Source organism: Phyllopteryx taeniolatus, chromosome 2, assembly GCF_024500385.1.
Source record: "Phyllopteryx taeniolatus isolate TA_2022b chromosome 2, UOR_Ptae_1.2, whole genome shotgun sequence".
Lineage (NCBI taxonomy): Eukaryota > Metazoa > Chordata > Actinopteri > Syngnathiformes > Syngnathidae > Phyllopteryx > Phyllopteryx taeniolatus.
Genome location: NC_084503.1, coordinates 7,517,099 through 7,538,407, shown reverse-complemented (window position 1 = coordinate 7,538,407; position 21,309 = coordinate 7,517,099). Strand labels below are relative to the sequence as shown.

Sequence of the window (21,309 nt, the reverse complement as noted above, 5' to 3'; positions counted from 1 at the left end):
AGTATTACACAAGGTTTATTCTGCCGCAGACTTCTTCGTCGCGCAATTCATTCACTCTTTTATTCCTTTTTCCTAAAAATTTTTTTTAAATTTAACTCACCAAAGTCGTCTTCAATCCTGTGGATTGTCGTCAACCTCCAGATCCCAGTTGAGAAGTCCGAAGACCAGTCCCGGAAAGGGTCTCAAATGCCGTGGCCACGGTCTCTTAACTGGATGTCGGCTCCACAACTGGAATCTTCGGGTGTGTTGACATCCGGCTCGAAGGACCAATTTATGTTGGATTTAATCTTACCCAACATTATAATAGACACAAAAGGAATGAAGACGCTTGTTACTTTTTTCTCATGAGGAGGGCGTGATGGGAGATTGTTCAGATCACAGTCTCTCAACACGCTCTAAACAATCCCCCCCCCTCGCTCCTGCATTTATTTGAAATTGGAGGGATTTACAATCATAATGTTCAAACAATAGACACACACAGAATATTTGATAATAAGAGGGTTTTTTTTCCCAGACATTGTATTCTAAGCAATAAGACACAACACATAATATTTGATAATATTCTAAGTAATAAGACACAACACAAAATATTTGATAATAAGAGGGTTTTTTCCCAGACATAGTATTCTAAGCAATAAGACACAACACATAATATTGGATCAACACCTGTCACGACCCGACCACATCCGATCACGTCCTTGGTCCAAGCGTCCTTCCATGGATGATGCTGAGTCTTCTTTTTGAAGGCGAAACATCTAAAATTGTCCATCATACTAATGCAAGCTAAGCAAATAAATGATAACTTCTATAATATATTTAACACTCGGCAAATACAGATTCTGATTTTTATTCTGCTGATTCTGATTTAATTTATCTAATCTACTCCTTCTAATACTGCCATTCACTCGACTGTAATGTATTCCTCGGAAGTGGTTCGGGTTCATAAACCGTGGCTTTGAGGTCCACACAATAATGTGCAATAATTACGTATCATTAAAGATCCATACCTTCGTTATCCTTAGCTCGAGCGAATTAAAAGCACTGATGTGATAAAATCGTGACGTATCAACGTGATATAATATATATATATATATTTATTTATATATATATTTAATATATATATATATATATATATATATATATATAGATAGATATGTAGATATATGTGAGTATTAGATTTTTTTTTTTTTTTACTGTCGGAAAAAGTAGATACGGGATGTTTTAAAAAAGGTACGTGAAGATTCTGTCTCCTAATAAAGAGATGGTAAGTCATAAGAGAGAGAATGACTGCATTATAATTTAGGTCAACCACCGATAAGAAAACGATTCCACGAGAATCTAAAGTGAAAAAGCTTACAGCACCTGGTATTCCCAGGCGGTCTCCCATCCAAGTACTAACCAGGCCCGCCCCTGCTTAGCTTCCGAGATCGGACGAGATCTTGCTAACATGGAAGCGTCCAGCGTTCTATTTTTTACCAGAGGATTAATGGCAGCTACTTTAAGAGCTTTAGGAAACTCGCCTGACTGAAGTGAGCAATTGAGCTTGTCCTCCACAGCAAACAACTATTGTTGGAGTTCTTCCTGATAATTTCAGAAAAGTGTTGCTGTCAAGCCCTGACTAACTCTTGGTTAAAATTACAAAGACTTTGTCTGTAGAGGTCAAAGTCAATTTGGAGTTTAGTTTTTCTCCACTTACGTTCTGCTTTCCTGCACTTTGATTTGGAGGTCTTTGCCATCATAGTACTCCTCCACGGTCTTCTAGGTCGCCTCAAGATTGTCTCAGTTTTAATCGGAGCGACAGCATTCATGACATTGGAGATTTTCCAGGTGAAATTATCCAAAAGTTCATCAACTGTCTCAGTATTCACAGTTTGTGGCACAGCAATGGTTTCCATAAACTTAGTGGAGGGTACTCTCATTTATGTACCTTTTCTTAATGGACATAGAGGTTGTATGTACCTTTGGAAGAATCTGTAATTCAAAAAATACACAAAAATGGTCAGAAATAGCCATATCCTTAATGTCAATTGATAAAATTTCAACATCCTTAGAGATGTCCAGGTCTAAGATGTTACCCTGAGTGTGGGTTGGACTCTTAATATGTTGAGAGGTCAAATGTGTCTAGTATAGCAGAGAGTTCTTTTGATTTTATTTCCATGTTATTTTCAACATGAATGTTAAAGTCGCCCGTTATGACACAATAGTTGTTGTCAGTACAAATAACTGACAGCAGTTCTGAAAAGTCTTCCAGAAATTTTCTCTTGTATCTTGGAGGCCTGTAAATGATTCAAACAATAACCTTTGGGTCACCTTTAAATTAAAAAACAGAGATATTCAAAAGAGCTAAAATCACCCAGTATAATTTCTTTACACTGAAATAACGACTTAAAAATAACAGCAATATTTTGCTTTTTCCCCGATTTGACACTTGTTCATAAAATAAAAATTTGCTGGTGTTGCCTCATTTAAAATGGTATTACAGCTACTTTCTGTTAACCACGTTTCATTTAGTAACAAAAAGTCCAAATCATAGGTTTTAATGATGTCATTAATCAACATTGATTTGTTACCCAGTGACCTGATATTGAAAAGAGCTCGTCTCACAGAGATAACTGGAGACAATGGCTTGATAGATTCACATTTTATCCTCACTAAGTTTGTAGTTCTACTTTTTTTGTGCCATATTTCTTTGACCAAATTTCTGTCCCTTGTAATTCCAGGGATGAAAAATGCTTGATCTCCATAGTGGTCTGACTTATTCTGGAAAAGACCCTGCAGATATTAGTCAGATTCGCAGATAAGGTTCTTCATGGGTGGAGGAGGGGCCCTTCGCATCTTAGTGGCCGGTGGTTTCAGGCGAGGGGGGACGGGAAGATCTTGGCGTGGTCTGCGTTGGATTCCAATATTGACAATAGTCTTCATCCTGTCTGTCACACCTAGCAGAGAATTTAGGTTAGTAGAGAGTGAGTTTTGCGTTGGGCTTTGCTCCAATGGGGCAGGGAGGGGTGTGGGAGATTCAACGTGCTGGCTCATCTCATTTGTCATTCGCTCCTCCGATTGTTTGGATGACGCAGATGAATCCGTCTGTGCCTCGTGTCGTCTTATCTCCTGTTCCTCCGATTGTTTGGGAACAACTGCATCTTTTTCGAGGCGAGAGGCAGAGTCCACCCTGGGCTGGTCGCCAGCCAATCGCTGGGTACACATTCGCACTCACATTCACACGTACGGACAACGTAGAGTCTTCAATTAACCTATAATGCATGTTTTTGGGATGTGGGAGGAAACCGGAGTACCCGGAAAAAACCCATCAGTACCCAGGGTGAATACAAATTAAACATAAAAAAAAATATATATATATATTGCCTTGAAAAAAAGTCTTACGAACAAAAGAAATATGAAATATATATATATATATATATAGATATAAAATATGAATATTAATATTATTTACCAAGTGTTATATGGAGCAGCTCCTGAAACCAGAGCAATCGGATGGATTTAAGAACATTTGAAACAATTGCGGCGGCACGGTGAACGACTGGTTAACACATATGCCTCACAGTTCTGAGGACCGGGGTGCAAATCCCGGCCCCGCCTGTGTGGAGTTTGCATGTTCTCCCCGTGCCTGTGTGGTTTTTCTCCAGGCACTCCAGTTTCCTCCCACATCCCAAAAACATGCATGGTAGGTTGATTGAAGACTCTAAATTGCCCGTAGGTGTGAATGTGAGTCTGAATGGTTGTTTGTTGTGTGGCCTGAGATTGGCCGGCGACCGGTTCAGGGTGTACCTCTCGCCCAGAGTCAGCAGGGATAAGAAAATGGATGGATGGATTATAATACTTTATTTAATAGGAGGTAGCAACAATATAGCATACATGTTCATCCACTTCGGCCTCGTCATCACTTCCCCCAAACTGCTCCATGTCTTTTGAGTTACCAGCCATAATCATGCTGATTGCATTTGCAATAGTGGACTTACTTTACTACCCCTGTTCCCTTAAGGAACGATAAAAATAAAATAATTGTACATGAAAATATCATTGCTGCATTTTAAAATTACATTTCAGTTTTTTATTAGAACATTCACATAATCACAAATTGTATTTTGCATCATGGAAGGCCTAATTTAAATTGCATTACAAAATGTGACAAAATGACAAAAAAAATAAATAAAATAAAATAAAATTTATGGACAACAAAATCAGGGAGAATATTGAACAACACGCAATTGGAAGCTCACGATTGTTCACACAATGGTTGATGGTATTGTATGAAGTTTTGTTGAACTCAAGGTACAGCCTCCTCATCACCCCCCAGCACACACACTGCCTATGCAAAAGCATGTCAATATCGGGCCACAAATTATGTTTTTGGATTTGTATACGCACTGGTATCTCTTGTATATTTGAATCAAGATACAAATAATAGGTGAAGCACATTTTTTTAGTGTTAGCAGTCCACAGACCAAAGACAGCTGATGTACATTATCGCCACCTACAGTTTAACAGCACCAACCTGAGATGGTCTGTAAATCGCTAGCTTTGACCTTTAATCGCTGGCAATTTACTTGTGCAGTGTGAGTTATAATTGAAAAAAAAAAAAGATGCTTCTAAAATAGTAGTGTAAACACGGCTTAAATCTGATGGTGGACCAATCTGCCAGGAACAATATAGTTTAGCTCCTAGGATCATTCTGGCACTCCCACTCTCACAGAACCTGAAATGTTTCAGTTAAGGAAGCATTGCATGTGTCAACAACAGCATGTATAATGCATTTGAAAATCCTCCTGTAATGTGATGTTGAAAGGTACAGGCCATGAGTCACTCCACTCCATTATTGGGGAGAGCTGACCATTATCTGCTCACACATAGTCAAGACTGTGTTGTGAGAGGAAAGCGAGAGAGAGAGAGAGTCAATGTGCTTGTTTTGCAAGCTGTCTGATCACTAACAATTTTTTTTTTTCCAAAGCAGGAAAATATAAGTTCTTCAGTACTTTTGTCCCTTGAAGTCTCCACAATTGGCTCAGTAGTTTACTCTTACTGAATTTTGTATTTGCTCTCCAGAGCGTCCCTATCCATTAGGCTCTGGACCAGGAGTGAGTGGTGCACTGGTTCTCCCAGTGCACACACATAGACACACACTGGCAGCCATGCCTCAAAGATACTCCCACCAGAGGAGGAAAGCCAGCACAGCTGCTGCGAGGAGGATTGAGAGGAGAAGCAGGGACCAGCAGAAGACTAAGAACAACAACCCAAACAGCAGCCATAACCACCGTTCCAAGAAGCTCGCCATGCTCTCCAGGTACCAAAAGCAACAAAGGCTTGAGCGTGACAGGAAGTGCAGGACAATTAAAGCACTAGTGCACTCATGCTACTTTTAGGATGAAAAACAATTCTTGCTAATGTTTTATGTCCAATATGTTTATAGCGATAGCATTATGTTTTGTCTTGTGTTAAGATCCAAACTAGTTGAAATTAGTTTCTATTCTCAGCTTGGTACATGAGTGGTACTGTCCTCTCTGGATACCTGCTAACTGATTCTGACTTACAGTATTCTGCCTCTCTCAAGGTCGTTGATTCTGTGTCACTCTAAGACCAACGATGACTGCCCCAGTTCAGAAGGGAAGGAGACAGGCGGGAGGGAAGTGTCAGAGGAGAGAAGGACATTGAGTTCAGGCTGGAGGACACATTTGGCCACGGAGGATGAAACAGGATACAGGGATGTAGCAATTGGACACTGGTGGGCACAGCAATCAACCTTGGAGACAAGAGGAGGCACACTGGCTGACACACAGCTGCTTCACACCACCCCCTTAAGTGAAAATAAAAAGAGCTTGCGGAAATCCTTTAACATCAAGGTACGAATGCAAGGGTTTTCACTCAACGTAATTTGCTAAATCTAAGCACAAATATCTGTTGTAGGACAGTGGTTCCTCAGCCTTTAAAGACTATGAAAGCATTTTACCTCACGGATACAACAGTTCACCCTGTGTAAGCAATGCATGGCCACATTGCGAAACACAAACACTCTCCGCACTAAGTTAGTGTTGCATTTCAGAAGGTAACACTGCTATAACTCTAGTCTCTGGCATCGAACAACACTTACGCACACGCACACACATACACGCTTAAAACAAGCAGCCGATAAATTCCATTGCATCATCGTGATCATCATCGTCATGAAGGCAGCATTGGCAGCAATCCATCACTGAACACACATTTCATTAAAGGAACCCAATAAAGGAAAAGTTATTGCTCATCAAATTGTTATGCTAAAATGTTTTACTAAAGTATCTACTGTACTCTGTGTTGCCAGTTACTGATCACATGCTGGTGTTTGTGTGGTGGTATTTTGTGAGTTGCAACTGGTCTGAAGGTCAAATATTCAGACAAAGAAAGGGTTCGTTTTTCCTAACATTCTACACAGTGAGGCCTTACATTCCATTAAAGTCAACAGCTTATCAGTTATGCAGAAAAGCTCACGGAACAAAACAAAGCAAAACAAAAACATTTGAATTACCCAGGTTCAGCTCATTTTCAAAAACTATTCTGGTAAATTTCGAGAACAAACTTTCTATTGGCAAAAGCATTGGAGCGTCTGGCCATTGCCCTCCCGGATGCTGAAAATGGAAGAAGATATTGAGTGGGTCTCCTCTAGTGTGTCTGTGGGAATTGTTGGCCATTCACAGGAAATACGATCGGTGAGGTCAGATAGGGCTTGTTTCGCAATTTCTGTTCTAGCATATCCCAAGGTTGTTGTGCTGCCTAAAGACACCTACTACTAAAAATACCGAATATATAATGTAGTAGCAGAGTGTTATGTCTGCTTAACAGTGTACAGTGTACATTTTCAAAGTAACCGACAAGGCACATTTCGACAAAAACTCTTTCACAATCATATTCAAACATATAGACGATTTGTCTTCAATTCTGCCAACCGGCATGTTTTGGAATATGCGAGGAAGCCGGAGTACCCGCATAAAACTCAGACAAGCGGAGGGAGAACATGCAAAGTCGGCACAGGAGGGCTGAGATTCAAATTCAGAAGAATTCCTCTCGCTGTGACTTAGACATGCTAACCACCACCCTCCTGTACTGCCCTCAGTATAACAAGTCCATTTTTTTCTTTAACTAAAATTATTGTTCTATAAGATTCTTCAAAAAGGAAGGTTTTAAGCCTACTTTTGAACAGACGGTGCCTGCCCTCAAAATTGAAACTGGCAGATGTTTCCAGAGGAGAGGTGTCTGATACTTGATTGTTATTCTACTTTTTGAGATTCGGGGAACGACTTGTAAATTCAAAGTGAAATTATAGGAGTGTACTGCGATTGGCTGGCAACCAGTTCAGGGTGTACCCCGCCTCCTGCCCGATGATAGCCGGGATAGGCTCCAGCACGCCCGCGAACCTAGTGAGGAGAAGCGGCTCAGAAAATGGATGGATGGAAATAGGAGTGTATTGCTTTTGTGGGTGGATGGAACACCAGCAAAAGAGAGAGAGAAAATGAGAGAGAAGAATGACCTACTGTAGAACACTGAACATGACATGCGCTCACACCAGCCCTCTTCCATCCATTTTAGTTGAACTCCACTTCAATTTGCCCCTTGGTGCGATTCAGCTGGACAGGTGGGAACAGAGCAAACTAACTTAACCGGTCCGAGACTCCATGCCGGTTGATGGCTGGTTGGTCCCCTTGTCCCTGTCTTAGGGGCAGACGGGGGCAACTCAATTGTTTGACTCCCACTTTTGTTCTCTCTGTCTCTATTGCCCACTCTGTTCTTCCTTCACTCGTGAACGAGACCCAAAGATACTTGAAATCTAACACTTATGGAAGGATTTCATCCCCTGACTCAGAGAGGGCACTCCACCCCGATGGTCTCAGACATGGAGATGCTCATTCTTATCCCAACCTCACACAAGACCTGTTTGCCCTGGCTGGGTGACCCTATCAGCAACATCACTCCTTGGATCATTGGGAGACAAAGCTACCCACGTTTCGTTTAGGAAAGCAGAGGGGTTATATGATCTGCACACCAATGTGTTTTCCTCTATGAACATAATAATAATTCATATTTACATTGGTATTTGGAGTCGCACTGATTGGAGGACGTGTGTGCTCATTTAAAATAATCACATCTAATGTGATGAATTACTGTATTACCCCATCCCGCCTTAAAAAGTACTGTGTACGATGGGTATGTTTACAAAAAGGCACATATTTTGGTGGCGCAACTATTCACATGTCCTTGAATGTTGCAACAGTAAAAAGTATTATATGACTACATCTCCATTTTTTCATGGATGTCATTATTTTGCAAAAGGTCAGTTTACAAGACAGTAATAGTAATTATAAAATGGCTTCATTTATATAGTACCTTTCTACTTTTAAAATAAACCAAATGCTGGTGTAATATCCATTTACTCAGGCACTACTACACTACTATTCAGGCAGATGGGAATGCCATTGTTGTTATGGTTTTAGTCATAAACCAAGACATTAACAACTAAAACACACTTCTTTTGGAATGACTGACACTATGGACATCAAGCACATCTTATTCTTTAACAGCAGAAACAATTTCAATATACATATTCTTTTGCATATGTAAATTGAAATTGATTCTCTTATGAAAGAATAAGATGTGTTTTCTATATACCTGTATTTTTGCGGCGGCACGGTGGACGGTGGATCCCAGTTCTGATATCCCAGGTTCAAATCTGGCATGTCTGTGTCCTCGTTCCTGCGTGGGTTTTCTCCGGGTACTCTGGCTTCGTCCCACTTTCCAAAAACATCCATGGTAGGTAAATTGAAGACTCTAAATTACCCCTAGGTGTGAATGTGAGTGTGAACGGTTGTTTGTTGATATGTGCCCTGCAATCGGCTGGCAACGACTTTAGGGTGTACCCCGCCTCAAAGTACAGGGCAGAAGTCCAAGGCAATTTGTTTTAATGATGCTTTTGACTGCAGTCATTTCAACATAAGAAATGGTAAATGTTGTACAGATACAGATGGCACAATTATACGAAAATATGCTTCCATAAAACTTTATAAAGGGTTGGCAGGACCGGTTCAAGTTAATGATTACATTTTGGCGAGGACCTTGAAAAATCGCACATTTGAGTTACAATGACAACATTGGAATTGGCCACCCCCCAGAATCGTAATGGCTTTGCTTGTCTGTTCATCATCCTCCATCAACGAGGAGGCAACCTACTCAAACTTTCTTCGGCTCTTCTCCGTGAACCTATAAATTGTATCGTTTATTTTCTTTGTCCTTGACTGTGATCCCAATAACCTAGATGCTGTAATGCTCATAAAACTTTCTTTATCTTCTTGCACAAAAGATGCACCACAGGTTATGGTTGTTTACGCTCTCTTTTTCTCACTGTGTTCGTCTGTGTGTTATAGGAGAGCAGTATTTGGAAGATGTGTGTAGCCACAAGGCCAACAGAGGAGGTGTGCATACCACAAATGGCAGACGACTGCGGCCAGACAGAACATAATGTGGAGCCAAGAAGAAATGGAGGGGACGCATACAGGTATAAAAGTATGTGTGTTGGAAGAAGAGTTCAAGGTTAATCCATCTTAATTGAAATTGAAAAACACGGAGAGAGCCTCATTATGTTGCTACAATCCACCAGTGGGATCTGTGCGCTGAAGTGCCAGGATGCCATTTGAAGAGCAACACGTATATTGTGAAAGTCACCATTTTTATAAAGCTGTTTATGCCTTTACCGTTATGCACTTTTGTCTTTACAGTTATGAAAGAAGTGTATTTCAGTGGGCCACCACCATTTGCTCCGTCAATAAGGATTGCGTTTACTATGACTGCAAGAAACCTTTTGAAAAATGGGACTTTAAGTGTCGCTCTTTCAGCATGGCAGATATTTACCCATATAATACCAAGGCGGGATTAAAAATGGCCAAATTAGATTTTTTTTCAAGGGTTTTTACCCTTATTGATCAAATTATATGAAAATGACCCATACGCTCTATTAGACACATACAGTACAGTATTTCACACATCCAATTGGGTTTCTACCATTAAATTTGCATGTTCATAACCATCTTGTGTTCTTGTCAAGTGTTCCTCATTTCGTTTTTTTTCCACAGAGGTCCCAACTTCCTTAGCCAAGACAAGCTGGCACCTTTTAACGGACAGTGTTTGAGCAGCAGTGCGTGGAGGGAAGAGGGTGGAACAAGAAGCATGCATAATAGCGCTTATAGAGAGGTAATATCACGAATGACACTTAAAAACAGAAGTAACAACATATTTGTTGGGCCATTTCTCTACATGAGACAAACAAGTCTTTCTTTCAGATCAGTAATTTACAGTATATAATTATAACTATTTCATGTCTGAATCCCACTCAATACAGCATCCTGTGTAAACAAAAGGGTATATCCAAATAGAGAACTATATAAAAGTCATCAATTGCGTTTTTTGTTTTAATGACACTTTTCACAGTCATTTTGACATAGTCAAATAGTAAATAGTCGGACAGACACTGATAACAGCAATTGAACTCAACAGGAGGGACAAGAAGACACGCTGAGTTACAGCCATATTTGATTGCTTTACTGTACGACCTAGAAGTGTTTGTACTACAGTTTTCTCCCACACCCCAAAACATGCATGGTAGGTTAATTGAAGACTCCAAAATGCCCATTGGTGTGAATCTGAGTGCAAATGGTTGTTTGTTTATACATATGTGCCATTCGATTGGTTGGTAACCAATTCAGGGTGTACACCGCCTTTCGCCCAGCGTTAGTTGAGATAGGCACCAACACGCCCGCGACCCTAGTGAGGATAAGCGATATGGAAAATGAATGAATGAATGATTAATGTGTGTTTCTGTTACCTGTAATTCGTTGAATGTGTGTCTTATTTAACTCCTGCGTTACATTTATCTTGCACTTTGTTTTCATGAAACCCTGACTGTGGGTTGTGTGCGACAGAGTGACATCCCGGTCAGTTCAGGCATTACCTGGTGATTTATCAACTGCTGGAGCCTATCCCAGCTGTCATCGGGCAGGAGGCGGGGTACACCCTGAACTGGTTGCCAGCCAGTTGCAGGGCACATTCAAACAAACAACCATGCGCACTCACATTCACACCTACGGGCAATTTAGAGTCTCCAATTAATGCATGTTTATGGGATGTGGGAGGAAACCGGAGTGCCCGGAGAAAACCCACGCAGGCACGGGGAGAACATGCAAATGGTTCCCTGTGATGCCTGTGGGGATGAGTGGTTGGAGGGGATTGATTTTTAATTATGTAATGCACTTTGAGATGCCTATCGTTGTATGAAAAGTGCTCTACAAATAAAGTTTGATTTGATTTGATATTTCACTTGATTTTATGTATTTTTTGCTCAAGAAAATGAAGCTGGTAGACATTTCTAGTAATATCAGTCCATTGTTTTGAGCAATTGGTAAATAACTAGTTGCCTTTGGAACGCCCCTTTTCATCACCAAAATCGACACTACTCCCATGTCTTAGTGGAGACCAAATTCACCGCAGAGCCGGTGTGGAAAAAGGAATGTATTATACTATAAAGTGACAGTAATTAGTCATATTTTATTCAGTATATATATATATCCATCCATCCATTTTCTGAGCCGCTTCTCCTTACTAGGGTCGCGGGCCTGCTGGAGCCTATCCCAGCTGTCATCCTGTACACCCTGAACTGGCCAGCCAATCGGAGGTATATATATATATATATATATATATATACCTTCAGGTGGGGGGGACGGGTCCTGACTGTTGTTTGTGCCTATGCACCAAACAGCAGTTTAGATTACCCACCCTTTTTGGAGTCCTTGGAGGGGGTGCTGGAGAGCGCTCCCGCTGGGGACTCCATCATTCAGCTGGGGGACTTCAATGCTCACGTGGGAAATGACAATGAGACCTGGAAGGGTGTGATTGGGAGGAATGGCCCCCTTTTTTGGACTTCTGTGCTCATTACGGATTGTACATCACGAACACCATGTTCAAGCATTAGGCTGTCCACACGTGCACTTGGCACCAGGACAACCTAAGTCGCAGTTCGATGACAGACTTTGTGGTTGTGCCATTGGACCTGCGGCTGCATGTCTTGGACACTCGGGTGAAGAGAGGGACGGACCTGACAACCGATCACCACCTGGTGGTTTGTTGGCTCCGATGGTGGGGAAGATAGCTCCTCCTCCTCCACATTGACAGGAGCCAGATGTGGTGTCTTGGGCATCTGATTAGGATGCCTCCTGGACACCTCCCTGGTGAGGTGTTCCGGGCATGTCCGACCAGGAGGAGACCCCGGGGATGACCCAGGACACGCTGGAGAGACTATGCCTCCCGGCTGACCTGGGAACGCCTCGGGATCCCCCCGGAAGAGTGGCTGGGGAGAGGGAAGTCTGCTCTTTCCTGCTAAAGCTACTGCCCCCGCGACCCGACCTTGGATAAGCGGAAGAAAATGGATGGATGGATGGATGGATGGATGGATGGATGGATGGACCGATGTGAAAGACTTTGCCAGTTCTAGAAAACATTTGATTTCAGTTGTTGCTGCTGCTCAACCAGTTAATATGTTTCGGGGCCATTACTTTTTCACACAGGACCAGGTAACTTTGAATAGTTTTCTTTCCTTAATAAATGAAATCACCATTTAAAAGCAGCATTTTAAGTTCATTTGGGTTATATAAGTATGATATTTACATTTGTTTGATATATATTAAACCAAGTTGGGAATTATGCAAAAATACTGTATATGAATTTGAGAAGGGAGCCAATACTTTTTTACGGCACCATATATATATATATATATATATATATATATATATATATATATATGTATATATATATATGACAGAATTCGGGTGGTGTCGCGAACAATGTTGTAACCAAATACCCCCTTTAGTAAAGTACTTTTTGTGCGATGTTAACTGTTTGGCCTTGGTTGAGGTCTTTTCTTGTTCACACTGTGGAAAAGATTAATTGTTTTTTTTTTATGACATGTTATTCGCAGCCATTTTCACCGTGTGAAGACTCTCTCCGTCCGCATATACTGACCACAAGCCTACAACATCCATCTCTCATTTCCACGTCACATCAGCTATCATTGCCTGCATACATAGACAAAGAACCTATGGCCAACAACAACCATCTCAAGGTAGATACTGTACACATTGTATCACCAAAAGGCTAATATTGCTACTATTTGTTCATGTGTTTTTATACTCCTTTGTGTGTGTGTGTGTATGTTTGTGTACGTATGCACTTGCTTGTGCTTGCGTGTGTATATGGCTGTGTGTGCTTGTGTGTGTGTGCGTGCATGTGTTTATGTATGTGTATGGACATGCATGCATGTTTGTCTGTATGTATCAAGTTGCCTATTTCAGAGGTCAATGAAGAAAGTTGCGGGGAGACAGAACCATGTCAGCAGAGCCCACCAGGACAGATGAGCAGCAATAAGACACACTCCATTCCACATAGTGTGTATGAGGTTATACTCTGTATTTTGAACGAACGATGTTCAGGTTCTCTCTCGGCGTGACCAGGTTGGATTGGATTAGAAATGAGCTCATCAGAGGGACAGCCAAGGTTAGATGTTTTGGAGACAAAGTTAGATAGAGCACACTTCGATGGTTTGGACACGTCCAGTGGAGAGATAGTGAATATATTGGTGGAAGGATGATGAGGATGGAGCTGCCAAGCAAGAGAACTACAGGAAGACTAAAGAGAAGGCTGATAGATGTAGTGAGTGATGACATGAGGGCAGTTGGTGTGAGAGATGAGAATGCAGGAGCTAGAGCTGTGGCGACCCCTAAAGGAGCAAGTCCAAAGGAAAAATAGAAGAACATGAATATGCATTATCTACCAACCGTAACGAACCATAATGATTTGTGGCGGTCCTGTTTTGGTTTGTATACGTATCACCTGCTTCGAGTGGGTGTTGGGGTAAATAAAAAATAATCTTTAGTATTATTCGGTCCAATGCTTTGTTCACTGAAACATTTTACAGTTTTGCATTATTGTTGACATAATTAAAATATGTCATCGTCTAATTTGTAAAAACCAAACAACAAAAAATGCTAGTAAGCATTAGCATGCTATCATTAATATAGTGATCTTTTTAAGAAGGGGGTGTGTTTCAACTACAGGGGGATCACACTCCTCAGCCTCCCTGGTAAGGTCTATTCAGGGGTGCTGGAGAGGAGGGTCGATCGGGAAGTCGAATCTCAATTTCAGGAGAAGCAATGTGGTTTTCGTTCTGGCCGTGGAACAGTGGACTAGCTCCACACCCTCGGCAGGATCCTCGAGGGTGCATGGGAGTTCGCCCAACCAGTCTACATGTGGACTTGCAGAAGGCATTCGACCGTGTCCCTCGGGGAGTCCTGTGGGGGATGCTTCGTGAGTATGGGGTACCGAACCCCCTGATATGGGCTGTTTGGTCCCTGTATGACCAGTGTCAAAGTTTGGTCCGCATTGCTGTCAGTGAGTCAGATTAGTTTCCAGTAAGGGTTGGATTCCGCCAAGGCTGCCCATTGTCACCGATTCTGTTCATAACTTTTATGAATGGAATTTTTAGGCACAGCCAGGGTGTTGATGGGGGTGTGGTTTGGTGGCCTCAGTATTGCATCTCTGCTTTTTGCAGATGATGTGGTTCTGCTGGCTTCATTGATCTCCAACTCGCACCGGAGCGGTTCGCAGCCGAGTGCGAAGCGGTTGGGATAAAAATCAGCACCTCCAATTCTGAGACCATGGTCCTAAGTCGTAAAAGGGTAGAGTGCCCTCTCCAGGTTGGGGATGAAATTCTGCCCCATGTGGAGGTGTTCAATTACCTCTGGGGCTTGTTCACGAGAGAGGGAAGAATGGAACGGGAGATCGACAGTCGGAAGCCCCCAATTTATTGGTCGATCGACAGTCGCTGCTCCTCCACATCGAGAGGAGCTAGGTGAGGTGGTTGGGGCATCTGATTCGGATGCCTCCCGGACGCCTCCCTGGTGAGGTGTTCCAGGCACGTCCGACCAGGAGGAGACCCCGGGGACAACCCAGAACACGCTGGAGAGACTACGTCTTCCGGCTGGCCTGGGAATGCCTCGGGATCCCCCCGGAAGAGCTGGATGAAGTGGCTGGGGAGAGGGAAGTCTGGGCATCCCTGCTAAAGCTACTGCCCCCACGACCCGACCTCGGATAAGCGGTAGAAAATGGATGGAAGGATGGAAATATCACACAGTCATAAGTATTCAAACCCTTTGCTGTGACACCCATATATTTAACTTGGGTGGTGTCCATTTCTTTTGATCATCCTTAAAATGGTTCTACACCTTCATTTGAGTCCAGCTGTATTTGATTATACTGATTGGACTTGATTAGGAATGCCACACACCTGTCTACATAAGACCTTATAGCTTACAGTGCACATCAAAGTAAATAAGAATCATGAGGTCAAAGGAACTGCCTGAAGAGCTCAGAGACAGAATTGTGGCAAGGCACAAACTGAGCAATTGTGGGAGAAGAGCCTTGGTGAGAGAGGTAAAGAAGAACCCAAAGATGACTGTGGCTGAGATCCAGAGATGCAGTCGGGAGATGGGAGAACGTTCTAGAAAGTCAATCCATCACTACAGCCCTCCACCAGTCGGGGCTTTATGGCACAGTGGCCCGACGGAAGCCTCTCCTTAGTGCAAGACACATGAAATCCCGACTCCAAGATGGTGAGAAATAAGATTCTCTGGTCTGATGAGACCAAGATAGAACTGCTCAGGACCTCACACTGGGTTGAAGGTTCACCTTCCGACAAGACAATGACCCTAAGCACACAGCTAAAATAATGAAGGCGTGGGTTCAGAACAACTCCGTGACTGTTCTTGAATGGCCCAGCCAGAGCCCTGACTTAAACCCAATTGAGCATCTCTAGAAAGACCTAAAAATGGCTGCCCACCAATGTTTACCATCCAAACTGACGGAACTGGAGAGGATCTGCAAGGAAGAATGGCAGATGATCCCCAAATCCATGTGTGAAAAACTCATGGCTGTATTAGCTCAAAAGGGTGCTTCTACTAAATACTGAGCAAAGGGTCTGAATACTTATGGCTGTTTGATATTTCAGTTTTTATTTTTTAATAAATCTGCAAAAATTTCAACAAATCCGTTTTATTTCTGTCAATATGGGGTGCTGTGTGTACATTAAGGTGGAAACAAATGAACTTAAATTATTTGAGCAAATGGCTGCAATATATAAAAGACAAATTTAAGGGGCGTCTGAATACTTTCCGTACCCACTGTATGCACGCACACTCACACACACACACACACACACACACACACACACACACACACATACATATATATCGTAAAATTCCTGATACTATAATTTTCAATTACATGTTGGATCCAGGCGTTCATCCTTACTGGATTGGGGATTTGGACAGCATCATTATGAAGAACCCTGACATGTATACCAATGACCCACATGGGAATGGTCAGTTGTATGGGAACAGAACTTCCCTATCCCAGCAACTGGACTTTTTACACAATTCACATCAGGTACTGAACCTTAAGTTACATTTTGAAAATGATATATATTTAATACAGAATACAATTTTTTTGAGCCAGACATACTTCCTGTCTTGAAACTCAATGATTAACTCATTAGACAATAAGGAGTATAAACTGAAATATGCTTGTATGTTTGATTTGTCTTGTCTCTAGCCTGTTCGCCCATTGCGCTCTCTGAGCTCTGCCCAGCTGGCCAATTCCTTCAGCAAAACTCAAGCCTTCATTATCTGTAACATTGTGTTGATGAAGGGCCATGGCAAGGTATGAACCATACACTCCTAATCATAAGCTGATATTATATCCACTCTAGACACTTGAAAAAGTGTTTGTACCCCCCTGTTAAAGAAAATAAATCAAAGCAATGTTCACTGAAATAACTTAAAATAACTTCAACTCTGCGTGCAAGTCAGAAAGCTTGGGCTCATTGTCAGGTCATCGGTCATCTAACAGGACAATGACCCAAAACACAGAGCTAAATCCTACTGAACATCTATTAAAAGGGGCTGAAACATTAGGTCCTTAGAAGGTACCCTTCAAATCTGAGGCAGTTAGAGGAGTTACACATTGGAAAAAAAATACTTTATCAAAACAAGTAATAATAAGACATTTTGTCCCTAAAATAAGTGAAATAAATCCACCAATGGAACTAGTATGGATTAATTTGATAAGATTCTTAAAATCTTCTTTTCCTTTCGGCTTGTCCCTTTAGGAGTCACCACAACACGCCATCCTTTTCCATGGAAGCCTATCTCCTGCATCTTCCTCTCGAACACCAACTGCCCTCATGTCTTTCCTCACTACATCTATCAACCTTCTCTTTGGTCTTCATTTAGCTCTCATGCCTGGCAGCTCCATCCTCATCACCCTTGTACCAATATACTCACTATCTCTCCTCTGGATGTGTCCAAACCATCGAAGTCTATTTTCTCTAACTTTGTCTCCAAAATATCTAAGATAGACCGTCCTTCTGATTAGCTAATTTCTAATCCTATCAAACCTGCTCACTCCTAGAGAGAACCTCAGCATCTTCCTTTCTGCCACCTCCAGCTTTGCTACCTGTTGTCTCTTCAGTGCCACTGTCTCTAATCCGTACATCATGGCTGGCCTCACCACTGTCTTATAAACTTTGCCCTTCATCCTAGCAGAGACTCTTCTGTCACACAACACACCTGACACCTTCCACCACCCATTCCAACCTGCTTGGATCCGTTTCTTCACTTCCTTACCACACTCACCATTGCCCTGGACTGTTGACCCCAAGTATTTAAAGTTATCCACCCTCACTATCGCTTCTCCCTGTAGCCTCAGTCTCCCCCCCCCCTCCACACCTCTCATTCATGCACATATATTCTGTTTTACTAATCTTCATTCCTCTCCTTTCGAGTGCATGCCTCCACCTTTCTAACTGTTCCTCCCCCTGCTCCCTGCTTTCACTGCAGATCACAATGTCATCCGCAAACATCATGGTCCATGGGGATTCCAGTCTAACCTCATCTGTAAGCCTATCCATCACCACTGCAATCAGGAAGGGGCTCAGGGCTGATCCCTGATCCACTCCCACCTGCACCTTACATTCCTCTGTCACACCTACAGCACACCTCACCACTGTTCTGCTGCCCTCATACATGTCCTGTATTATTCGAACATACTTCTCTGCCACTCCAGACTTCCGCATGCAGTACCACAGTTCCTCTCTGGGTACTCTGTCATAGGCTTTCTCTAGATCTACAAAGACACAATGTAGCTCCTTCTGACCTACTCTGTACTTCTCCATCAATACCCTCAGGGCAAATAATGCATCTGTGGTACTCTTTCTAGGCATGAAACCATACTGTTGCTCGCAAATACTCACTTCTGTCCTGAGTCTAGCCTCCACTACTCTTTCCCATAACTTCATTGTGTGGCTCATCAACTTTATTCCTCTCTAGTTCCCACAGCTCTGCACATCACCCTTGTTCTTAAAAATGGGCACCAGCACAATTTTCCTCCATTCCTCAGGCATCTTCTCAAGCGCTAGAATTCTATTGAACAAGCTGGTCAAAAACTCCACAGCCACCTCTCCTAGATGCTTCCATACCTCCACAGGTATGCCATCAGGACAAACTGCTTTTCCATTTTTCATCCTCTTTAAACCTTTTAGCACCATAATAATAGATATAATAATTAGCTTTACAGCTTTCAGGGGCAGTTTGAATGATTCAAATTGCACAAAGTAGCGAGGAGTTACGGTAATTTGAAATACACATGCGCCGCGGTGTCACCGGTGAGCCCCGTTGTTTTAAAAGGGTTAATACCTTTCTAACTTCCCCCTTACTTATCATTGCCACTTCCTGGTCCACCATACTTTCCTCTTCTACTCTTTCTTCTCTTGCATTTTCCTCATTCATCAACTCCTCAAAGTATAATTTCCATCTATCCAGCACACTACTGGCACCAGTACACACATTTCCATCTCTATCCTTAATCACCCTAACCTGCTACACATCCTTCCCATCTCTATCCTTCTGTCTGGCCGACCTGTATAGATCTTTTTCTCTTTCTTTAGTGTCCAACCTGGCATACATTTCATCATATGCCTCTTGTTTGGCCTTTGCCACCTCTACCTTTGCCCAACGTCGCATCTGAATGTATTCCTTTCTCCTCTCCTCGGTCCTCTCAGTGTCCCACTTCTTCTTAGTTTACCTCTTTCCTTGTATGATTACCTGTACTTTGAGGTTCCACCACCAAGTCTCCTTCTGCCCTTTCCTGCGAGAAGATACACCAAGTACTCTCCTGGCTGTCTCTCTGATCACCTTGGCTGCAGTGATCCAGTCTTCTGGAAGCTCCTCCTGTCCACCGAGAGCCTGTCTCACCTCTTCCCGAAAAGCTGCACAACACTGGTCCTGTCTCAGCTTCCACCACATGGTTCTCTTCTCTGCCTTTGTCTTCCTAATTTTCCTCCCCACCACCATCTCTTTCACCTCTACGTCACATCCTACCTGTGGGGCATAGCCACTAAACACATTACACATAACACCCTCAATTTCAAATTTCAGCCTCATCACTCGATCTGATACTCTTTTCACCTCCAAGACATTCTTAGCCAACTCTTCTTTTAAAATAACCCCAACTCCATTTCTCTTCCCATCTACACCATGGTAAAATAATTTAAACCCTGCCCCTAAACTTCTAGCCTTCCTGCCTTTCCACCTGGTCTCCTGGACACACAATATATCAACCTTTCTCCTAATCATCATGTCAACCAACTCCAGAGATTTTCCTGTCATAGTCCCTACATTCAAAGTCCCCACATTCAGTTCTAGGCTCTGTGTTTTCCTCTTCTCTTTCTGCCAAAGAACCTGCTTTCCACCTCTTCTTCTTCTTTGACTTCGACCCACAGTAGCTGAATTTCCAACGGCGCCCCGCAGGTTGACGGCGCCGGTGGCGGACGTTGTTAACCCGGGCCACGACCGATCCGGTATGGAATTCTTTGGATGAACGCTCATATTTGTTTGGCAAGGTTTTAAGCCGGATGCCCTTCCTGACGCAACCCTCTGCATTTATCCGGGCTTGGGACCGGCCTACAGTGTGCACTGACTTGTCCCCTCCATAGGGCTGCATTTGTATAAATCTCTATACAATGACAATAAAGACTATTTTATGTGAACATAATACCTTTCTTTCTTTGCAGTTTGTAATAATATTATCCTTGAAATCAATTGCACTGTTATTTTCAGGGTCTGGGCTTCAGTATCGTCGGTGGGAGAGACAGCATGTATGGACCAATGGGGATTTATGTCAAGACAATTTTTTCTGGTGGAGCGGCGGCTGCTGATGGAAGACTACAAGAGGGTGAGTGGTGAATTGTCTTTCATATAAATGGGGCCCTTGGTTTTACAAAGGACTTCTGTTTCCAAATTTGTAAGTCTGCACCTAACTTACATAGTCTTTCACTAACCTAATGCTGCTAACGTGGTAGTAAAATCATAAATAACAATAACCATAATACTACGTTGGTTTGAAAAAAATCTGGGCTATAAATTTAAAAGTGAAATAATAAAAAAAAAACATAAGTGCTACTGTAACTGCACATGCCTTCTTTTGCTTGCTTGACAACATATTTTTATGGCGCTGTGTAAACTACTTCATTCTGCACCATTCATAACTTCGAAACCTGGGATGTCAGGATCAAGGATCCCTATTGCCCCATCAGTAGGCGGAGAACACCTAATGAATAAAAGAGTAACACAATTCTTGTTGCCTTCGTGCTCATATGATGGTGTGATATAGATGCAACAATAAATATTAGTACAATAATTAAATAAACATATTTATTATATTATGTGTAGGTGATGAGATACTGGAGCTCAATGGGGAGTCGCTGCATGGTTTGAGTCACGATGATGCCCTCCACATGTTCAAAGTAAGTCTGTCTGTCTGTCTGTCTAGCTGTCTACGATTGTATATATAAAATAATCACTGTACAGCTTATATAACAGTGCAACTTTGCTCTCTCCTCGAAAAAAATCTAAAAAAACAAAAACAAAACAAAAAAACCCCACAGAATCAGAATCATCTTTATTTGCCAAGTATGTCCAAAACTATCTATCTATCTATCTATCTATCTATCTATCTATCTATCTATCTATCTATCTATCTATCTATCTATCTATCTATCTATCTATCTATCTATCTATCTATCTATCTATCTATCTATCTATTTAGCTAGCTAAACTCTTAAGTAAGGACAAGCATCATTGATACTGATCTGTTTGTGTTGATTTGATGAATTAT

The 21,309-nt window shown here is 42.2% G+C and overlaps 1 protein-coding gene across 7 annotated transcripts in view; it reads left to right on the top strand.

Moving 5' to 3' along the window:
• Positions 1-5,066: 5,066 nt before the first annotated feature.
• The window catches only part of il16 (interleukin 16), an 87,144-nt gene continuing 70,901 nt past the window's right edge, over positions 5,067-21,309 (top strand). For all 7 annotated transcript variants that reach the window (XR_009785842.1, XR_009785845.1, XM_061757940.1 and 4 more), the window contains exons 1-10: positions 5,067-5,299; positions 5,567-5,855; positions 9,405-9,535; positions 10,110-10,227; positions 13,004-13,147; positions 13,364-13,469; positions 16,376-16,524; positions 16,690-16,797; positions 20,253-20,367; positions 20,865-20,938. Coding sequence is in view for 5 of the 7 variants with exons in the window: in XM_061757940.1 (XP_061613924.1) it covers positions 5,148-5,299; positions 5,567-5,855; positions 9,405-9,535; positions 10,110-10,227; positions 13,004-13,147; positions 13,364-13,469; positions 16,376-16,524; positions 16,690-16,797; positions 20,253-20,367; positions 20,865-20,938 (1,386 nt within the window). In the remaining 2 variants the exon portion in view is untranslated. The remainder of the gene's footprint in view (positions 5,300-5,566; positions 5,856-9,404; positions 9,536-10,109; positions 10,228-13,003; positions 13,148-13,363; positions 13,470-16,375; positions 16,525-16,689; positions 16,798-20,252; positions 20,368-20,864; positions 20,939-21,309) is intronic.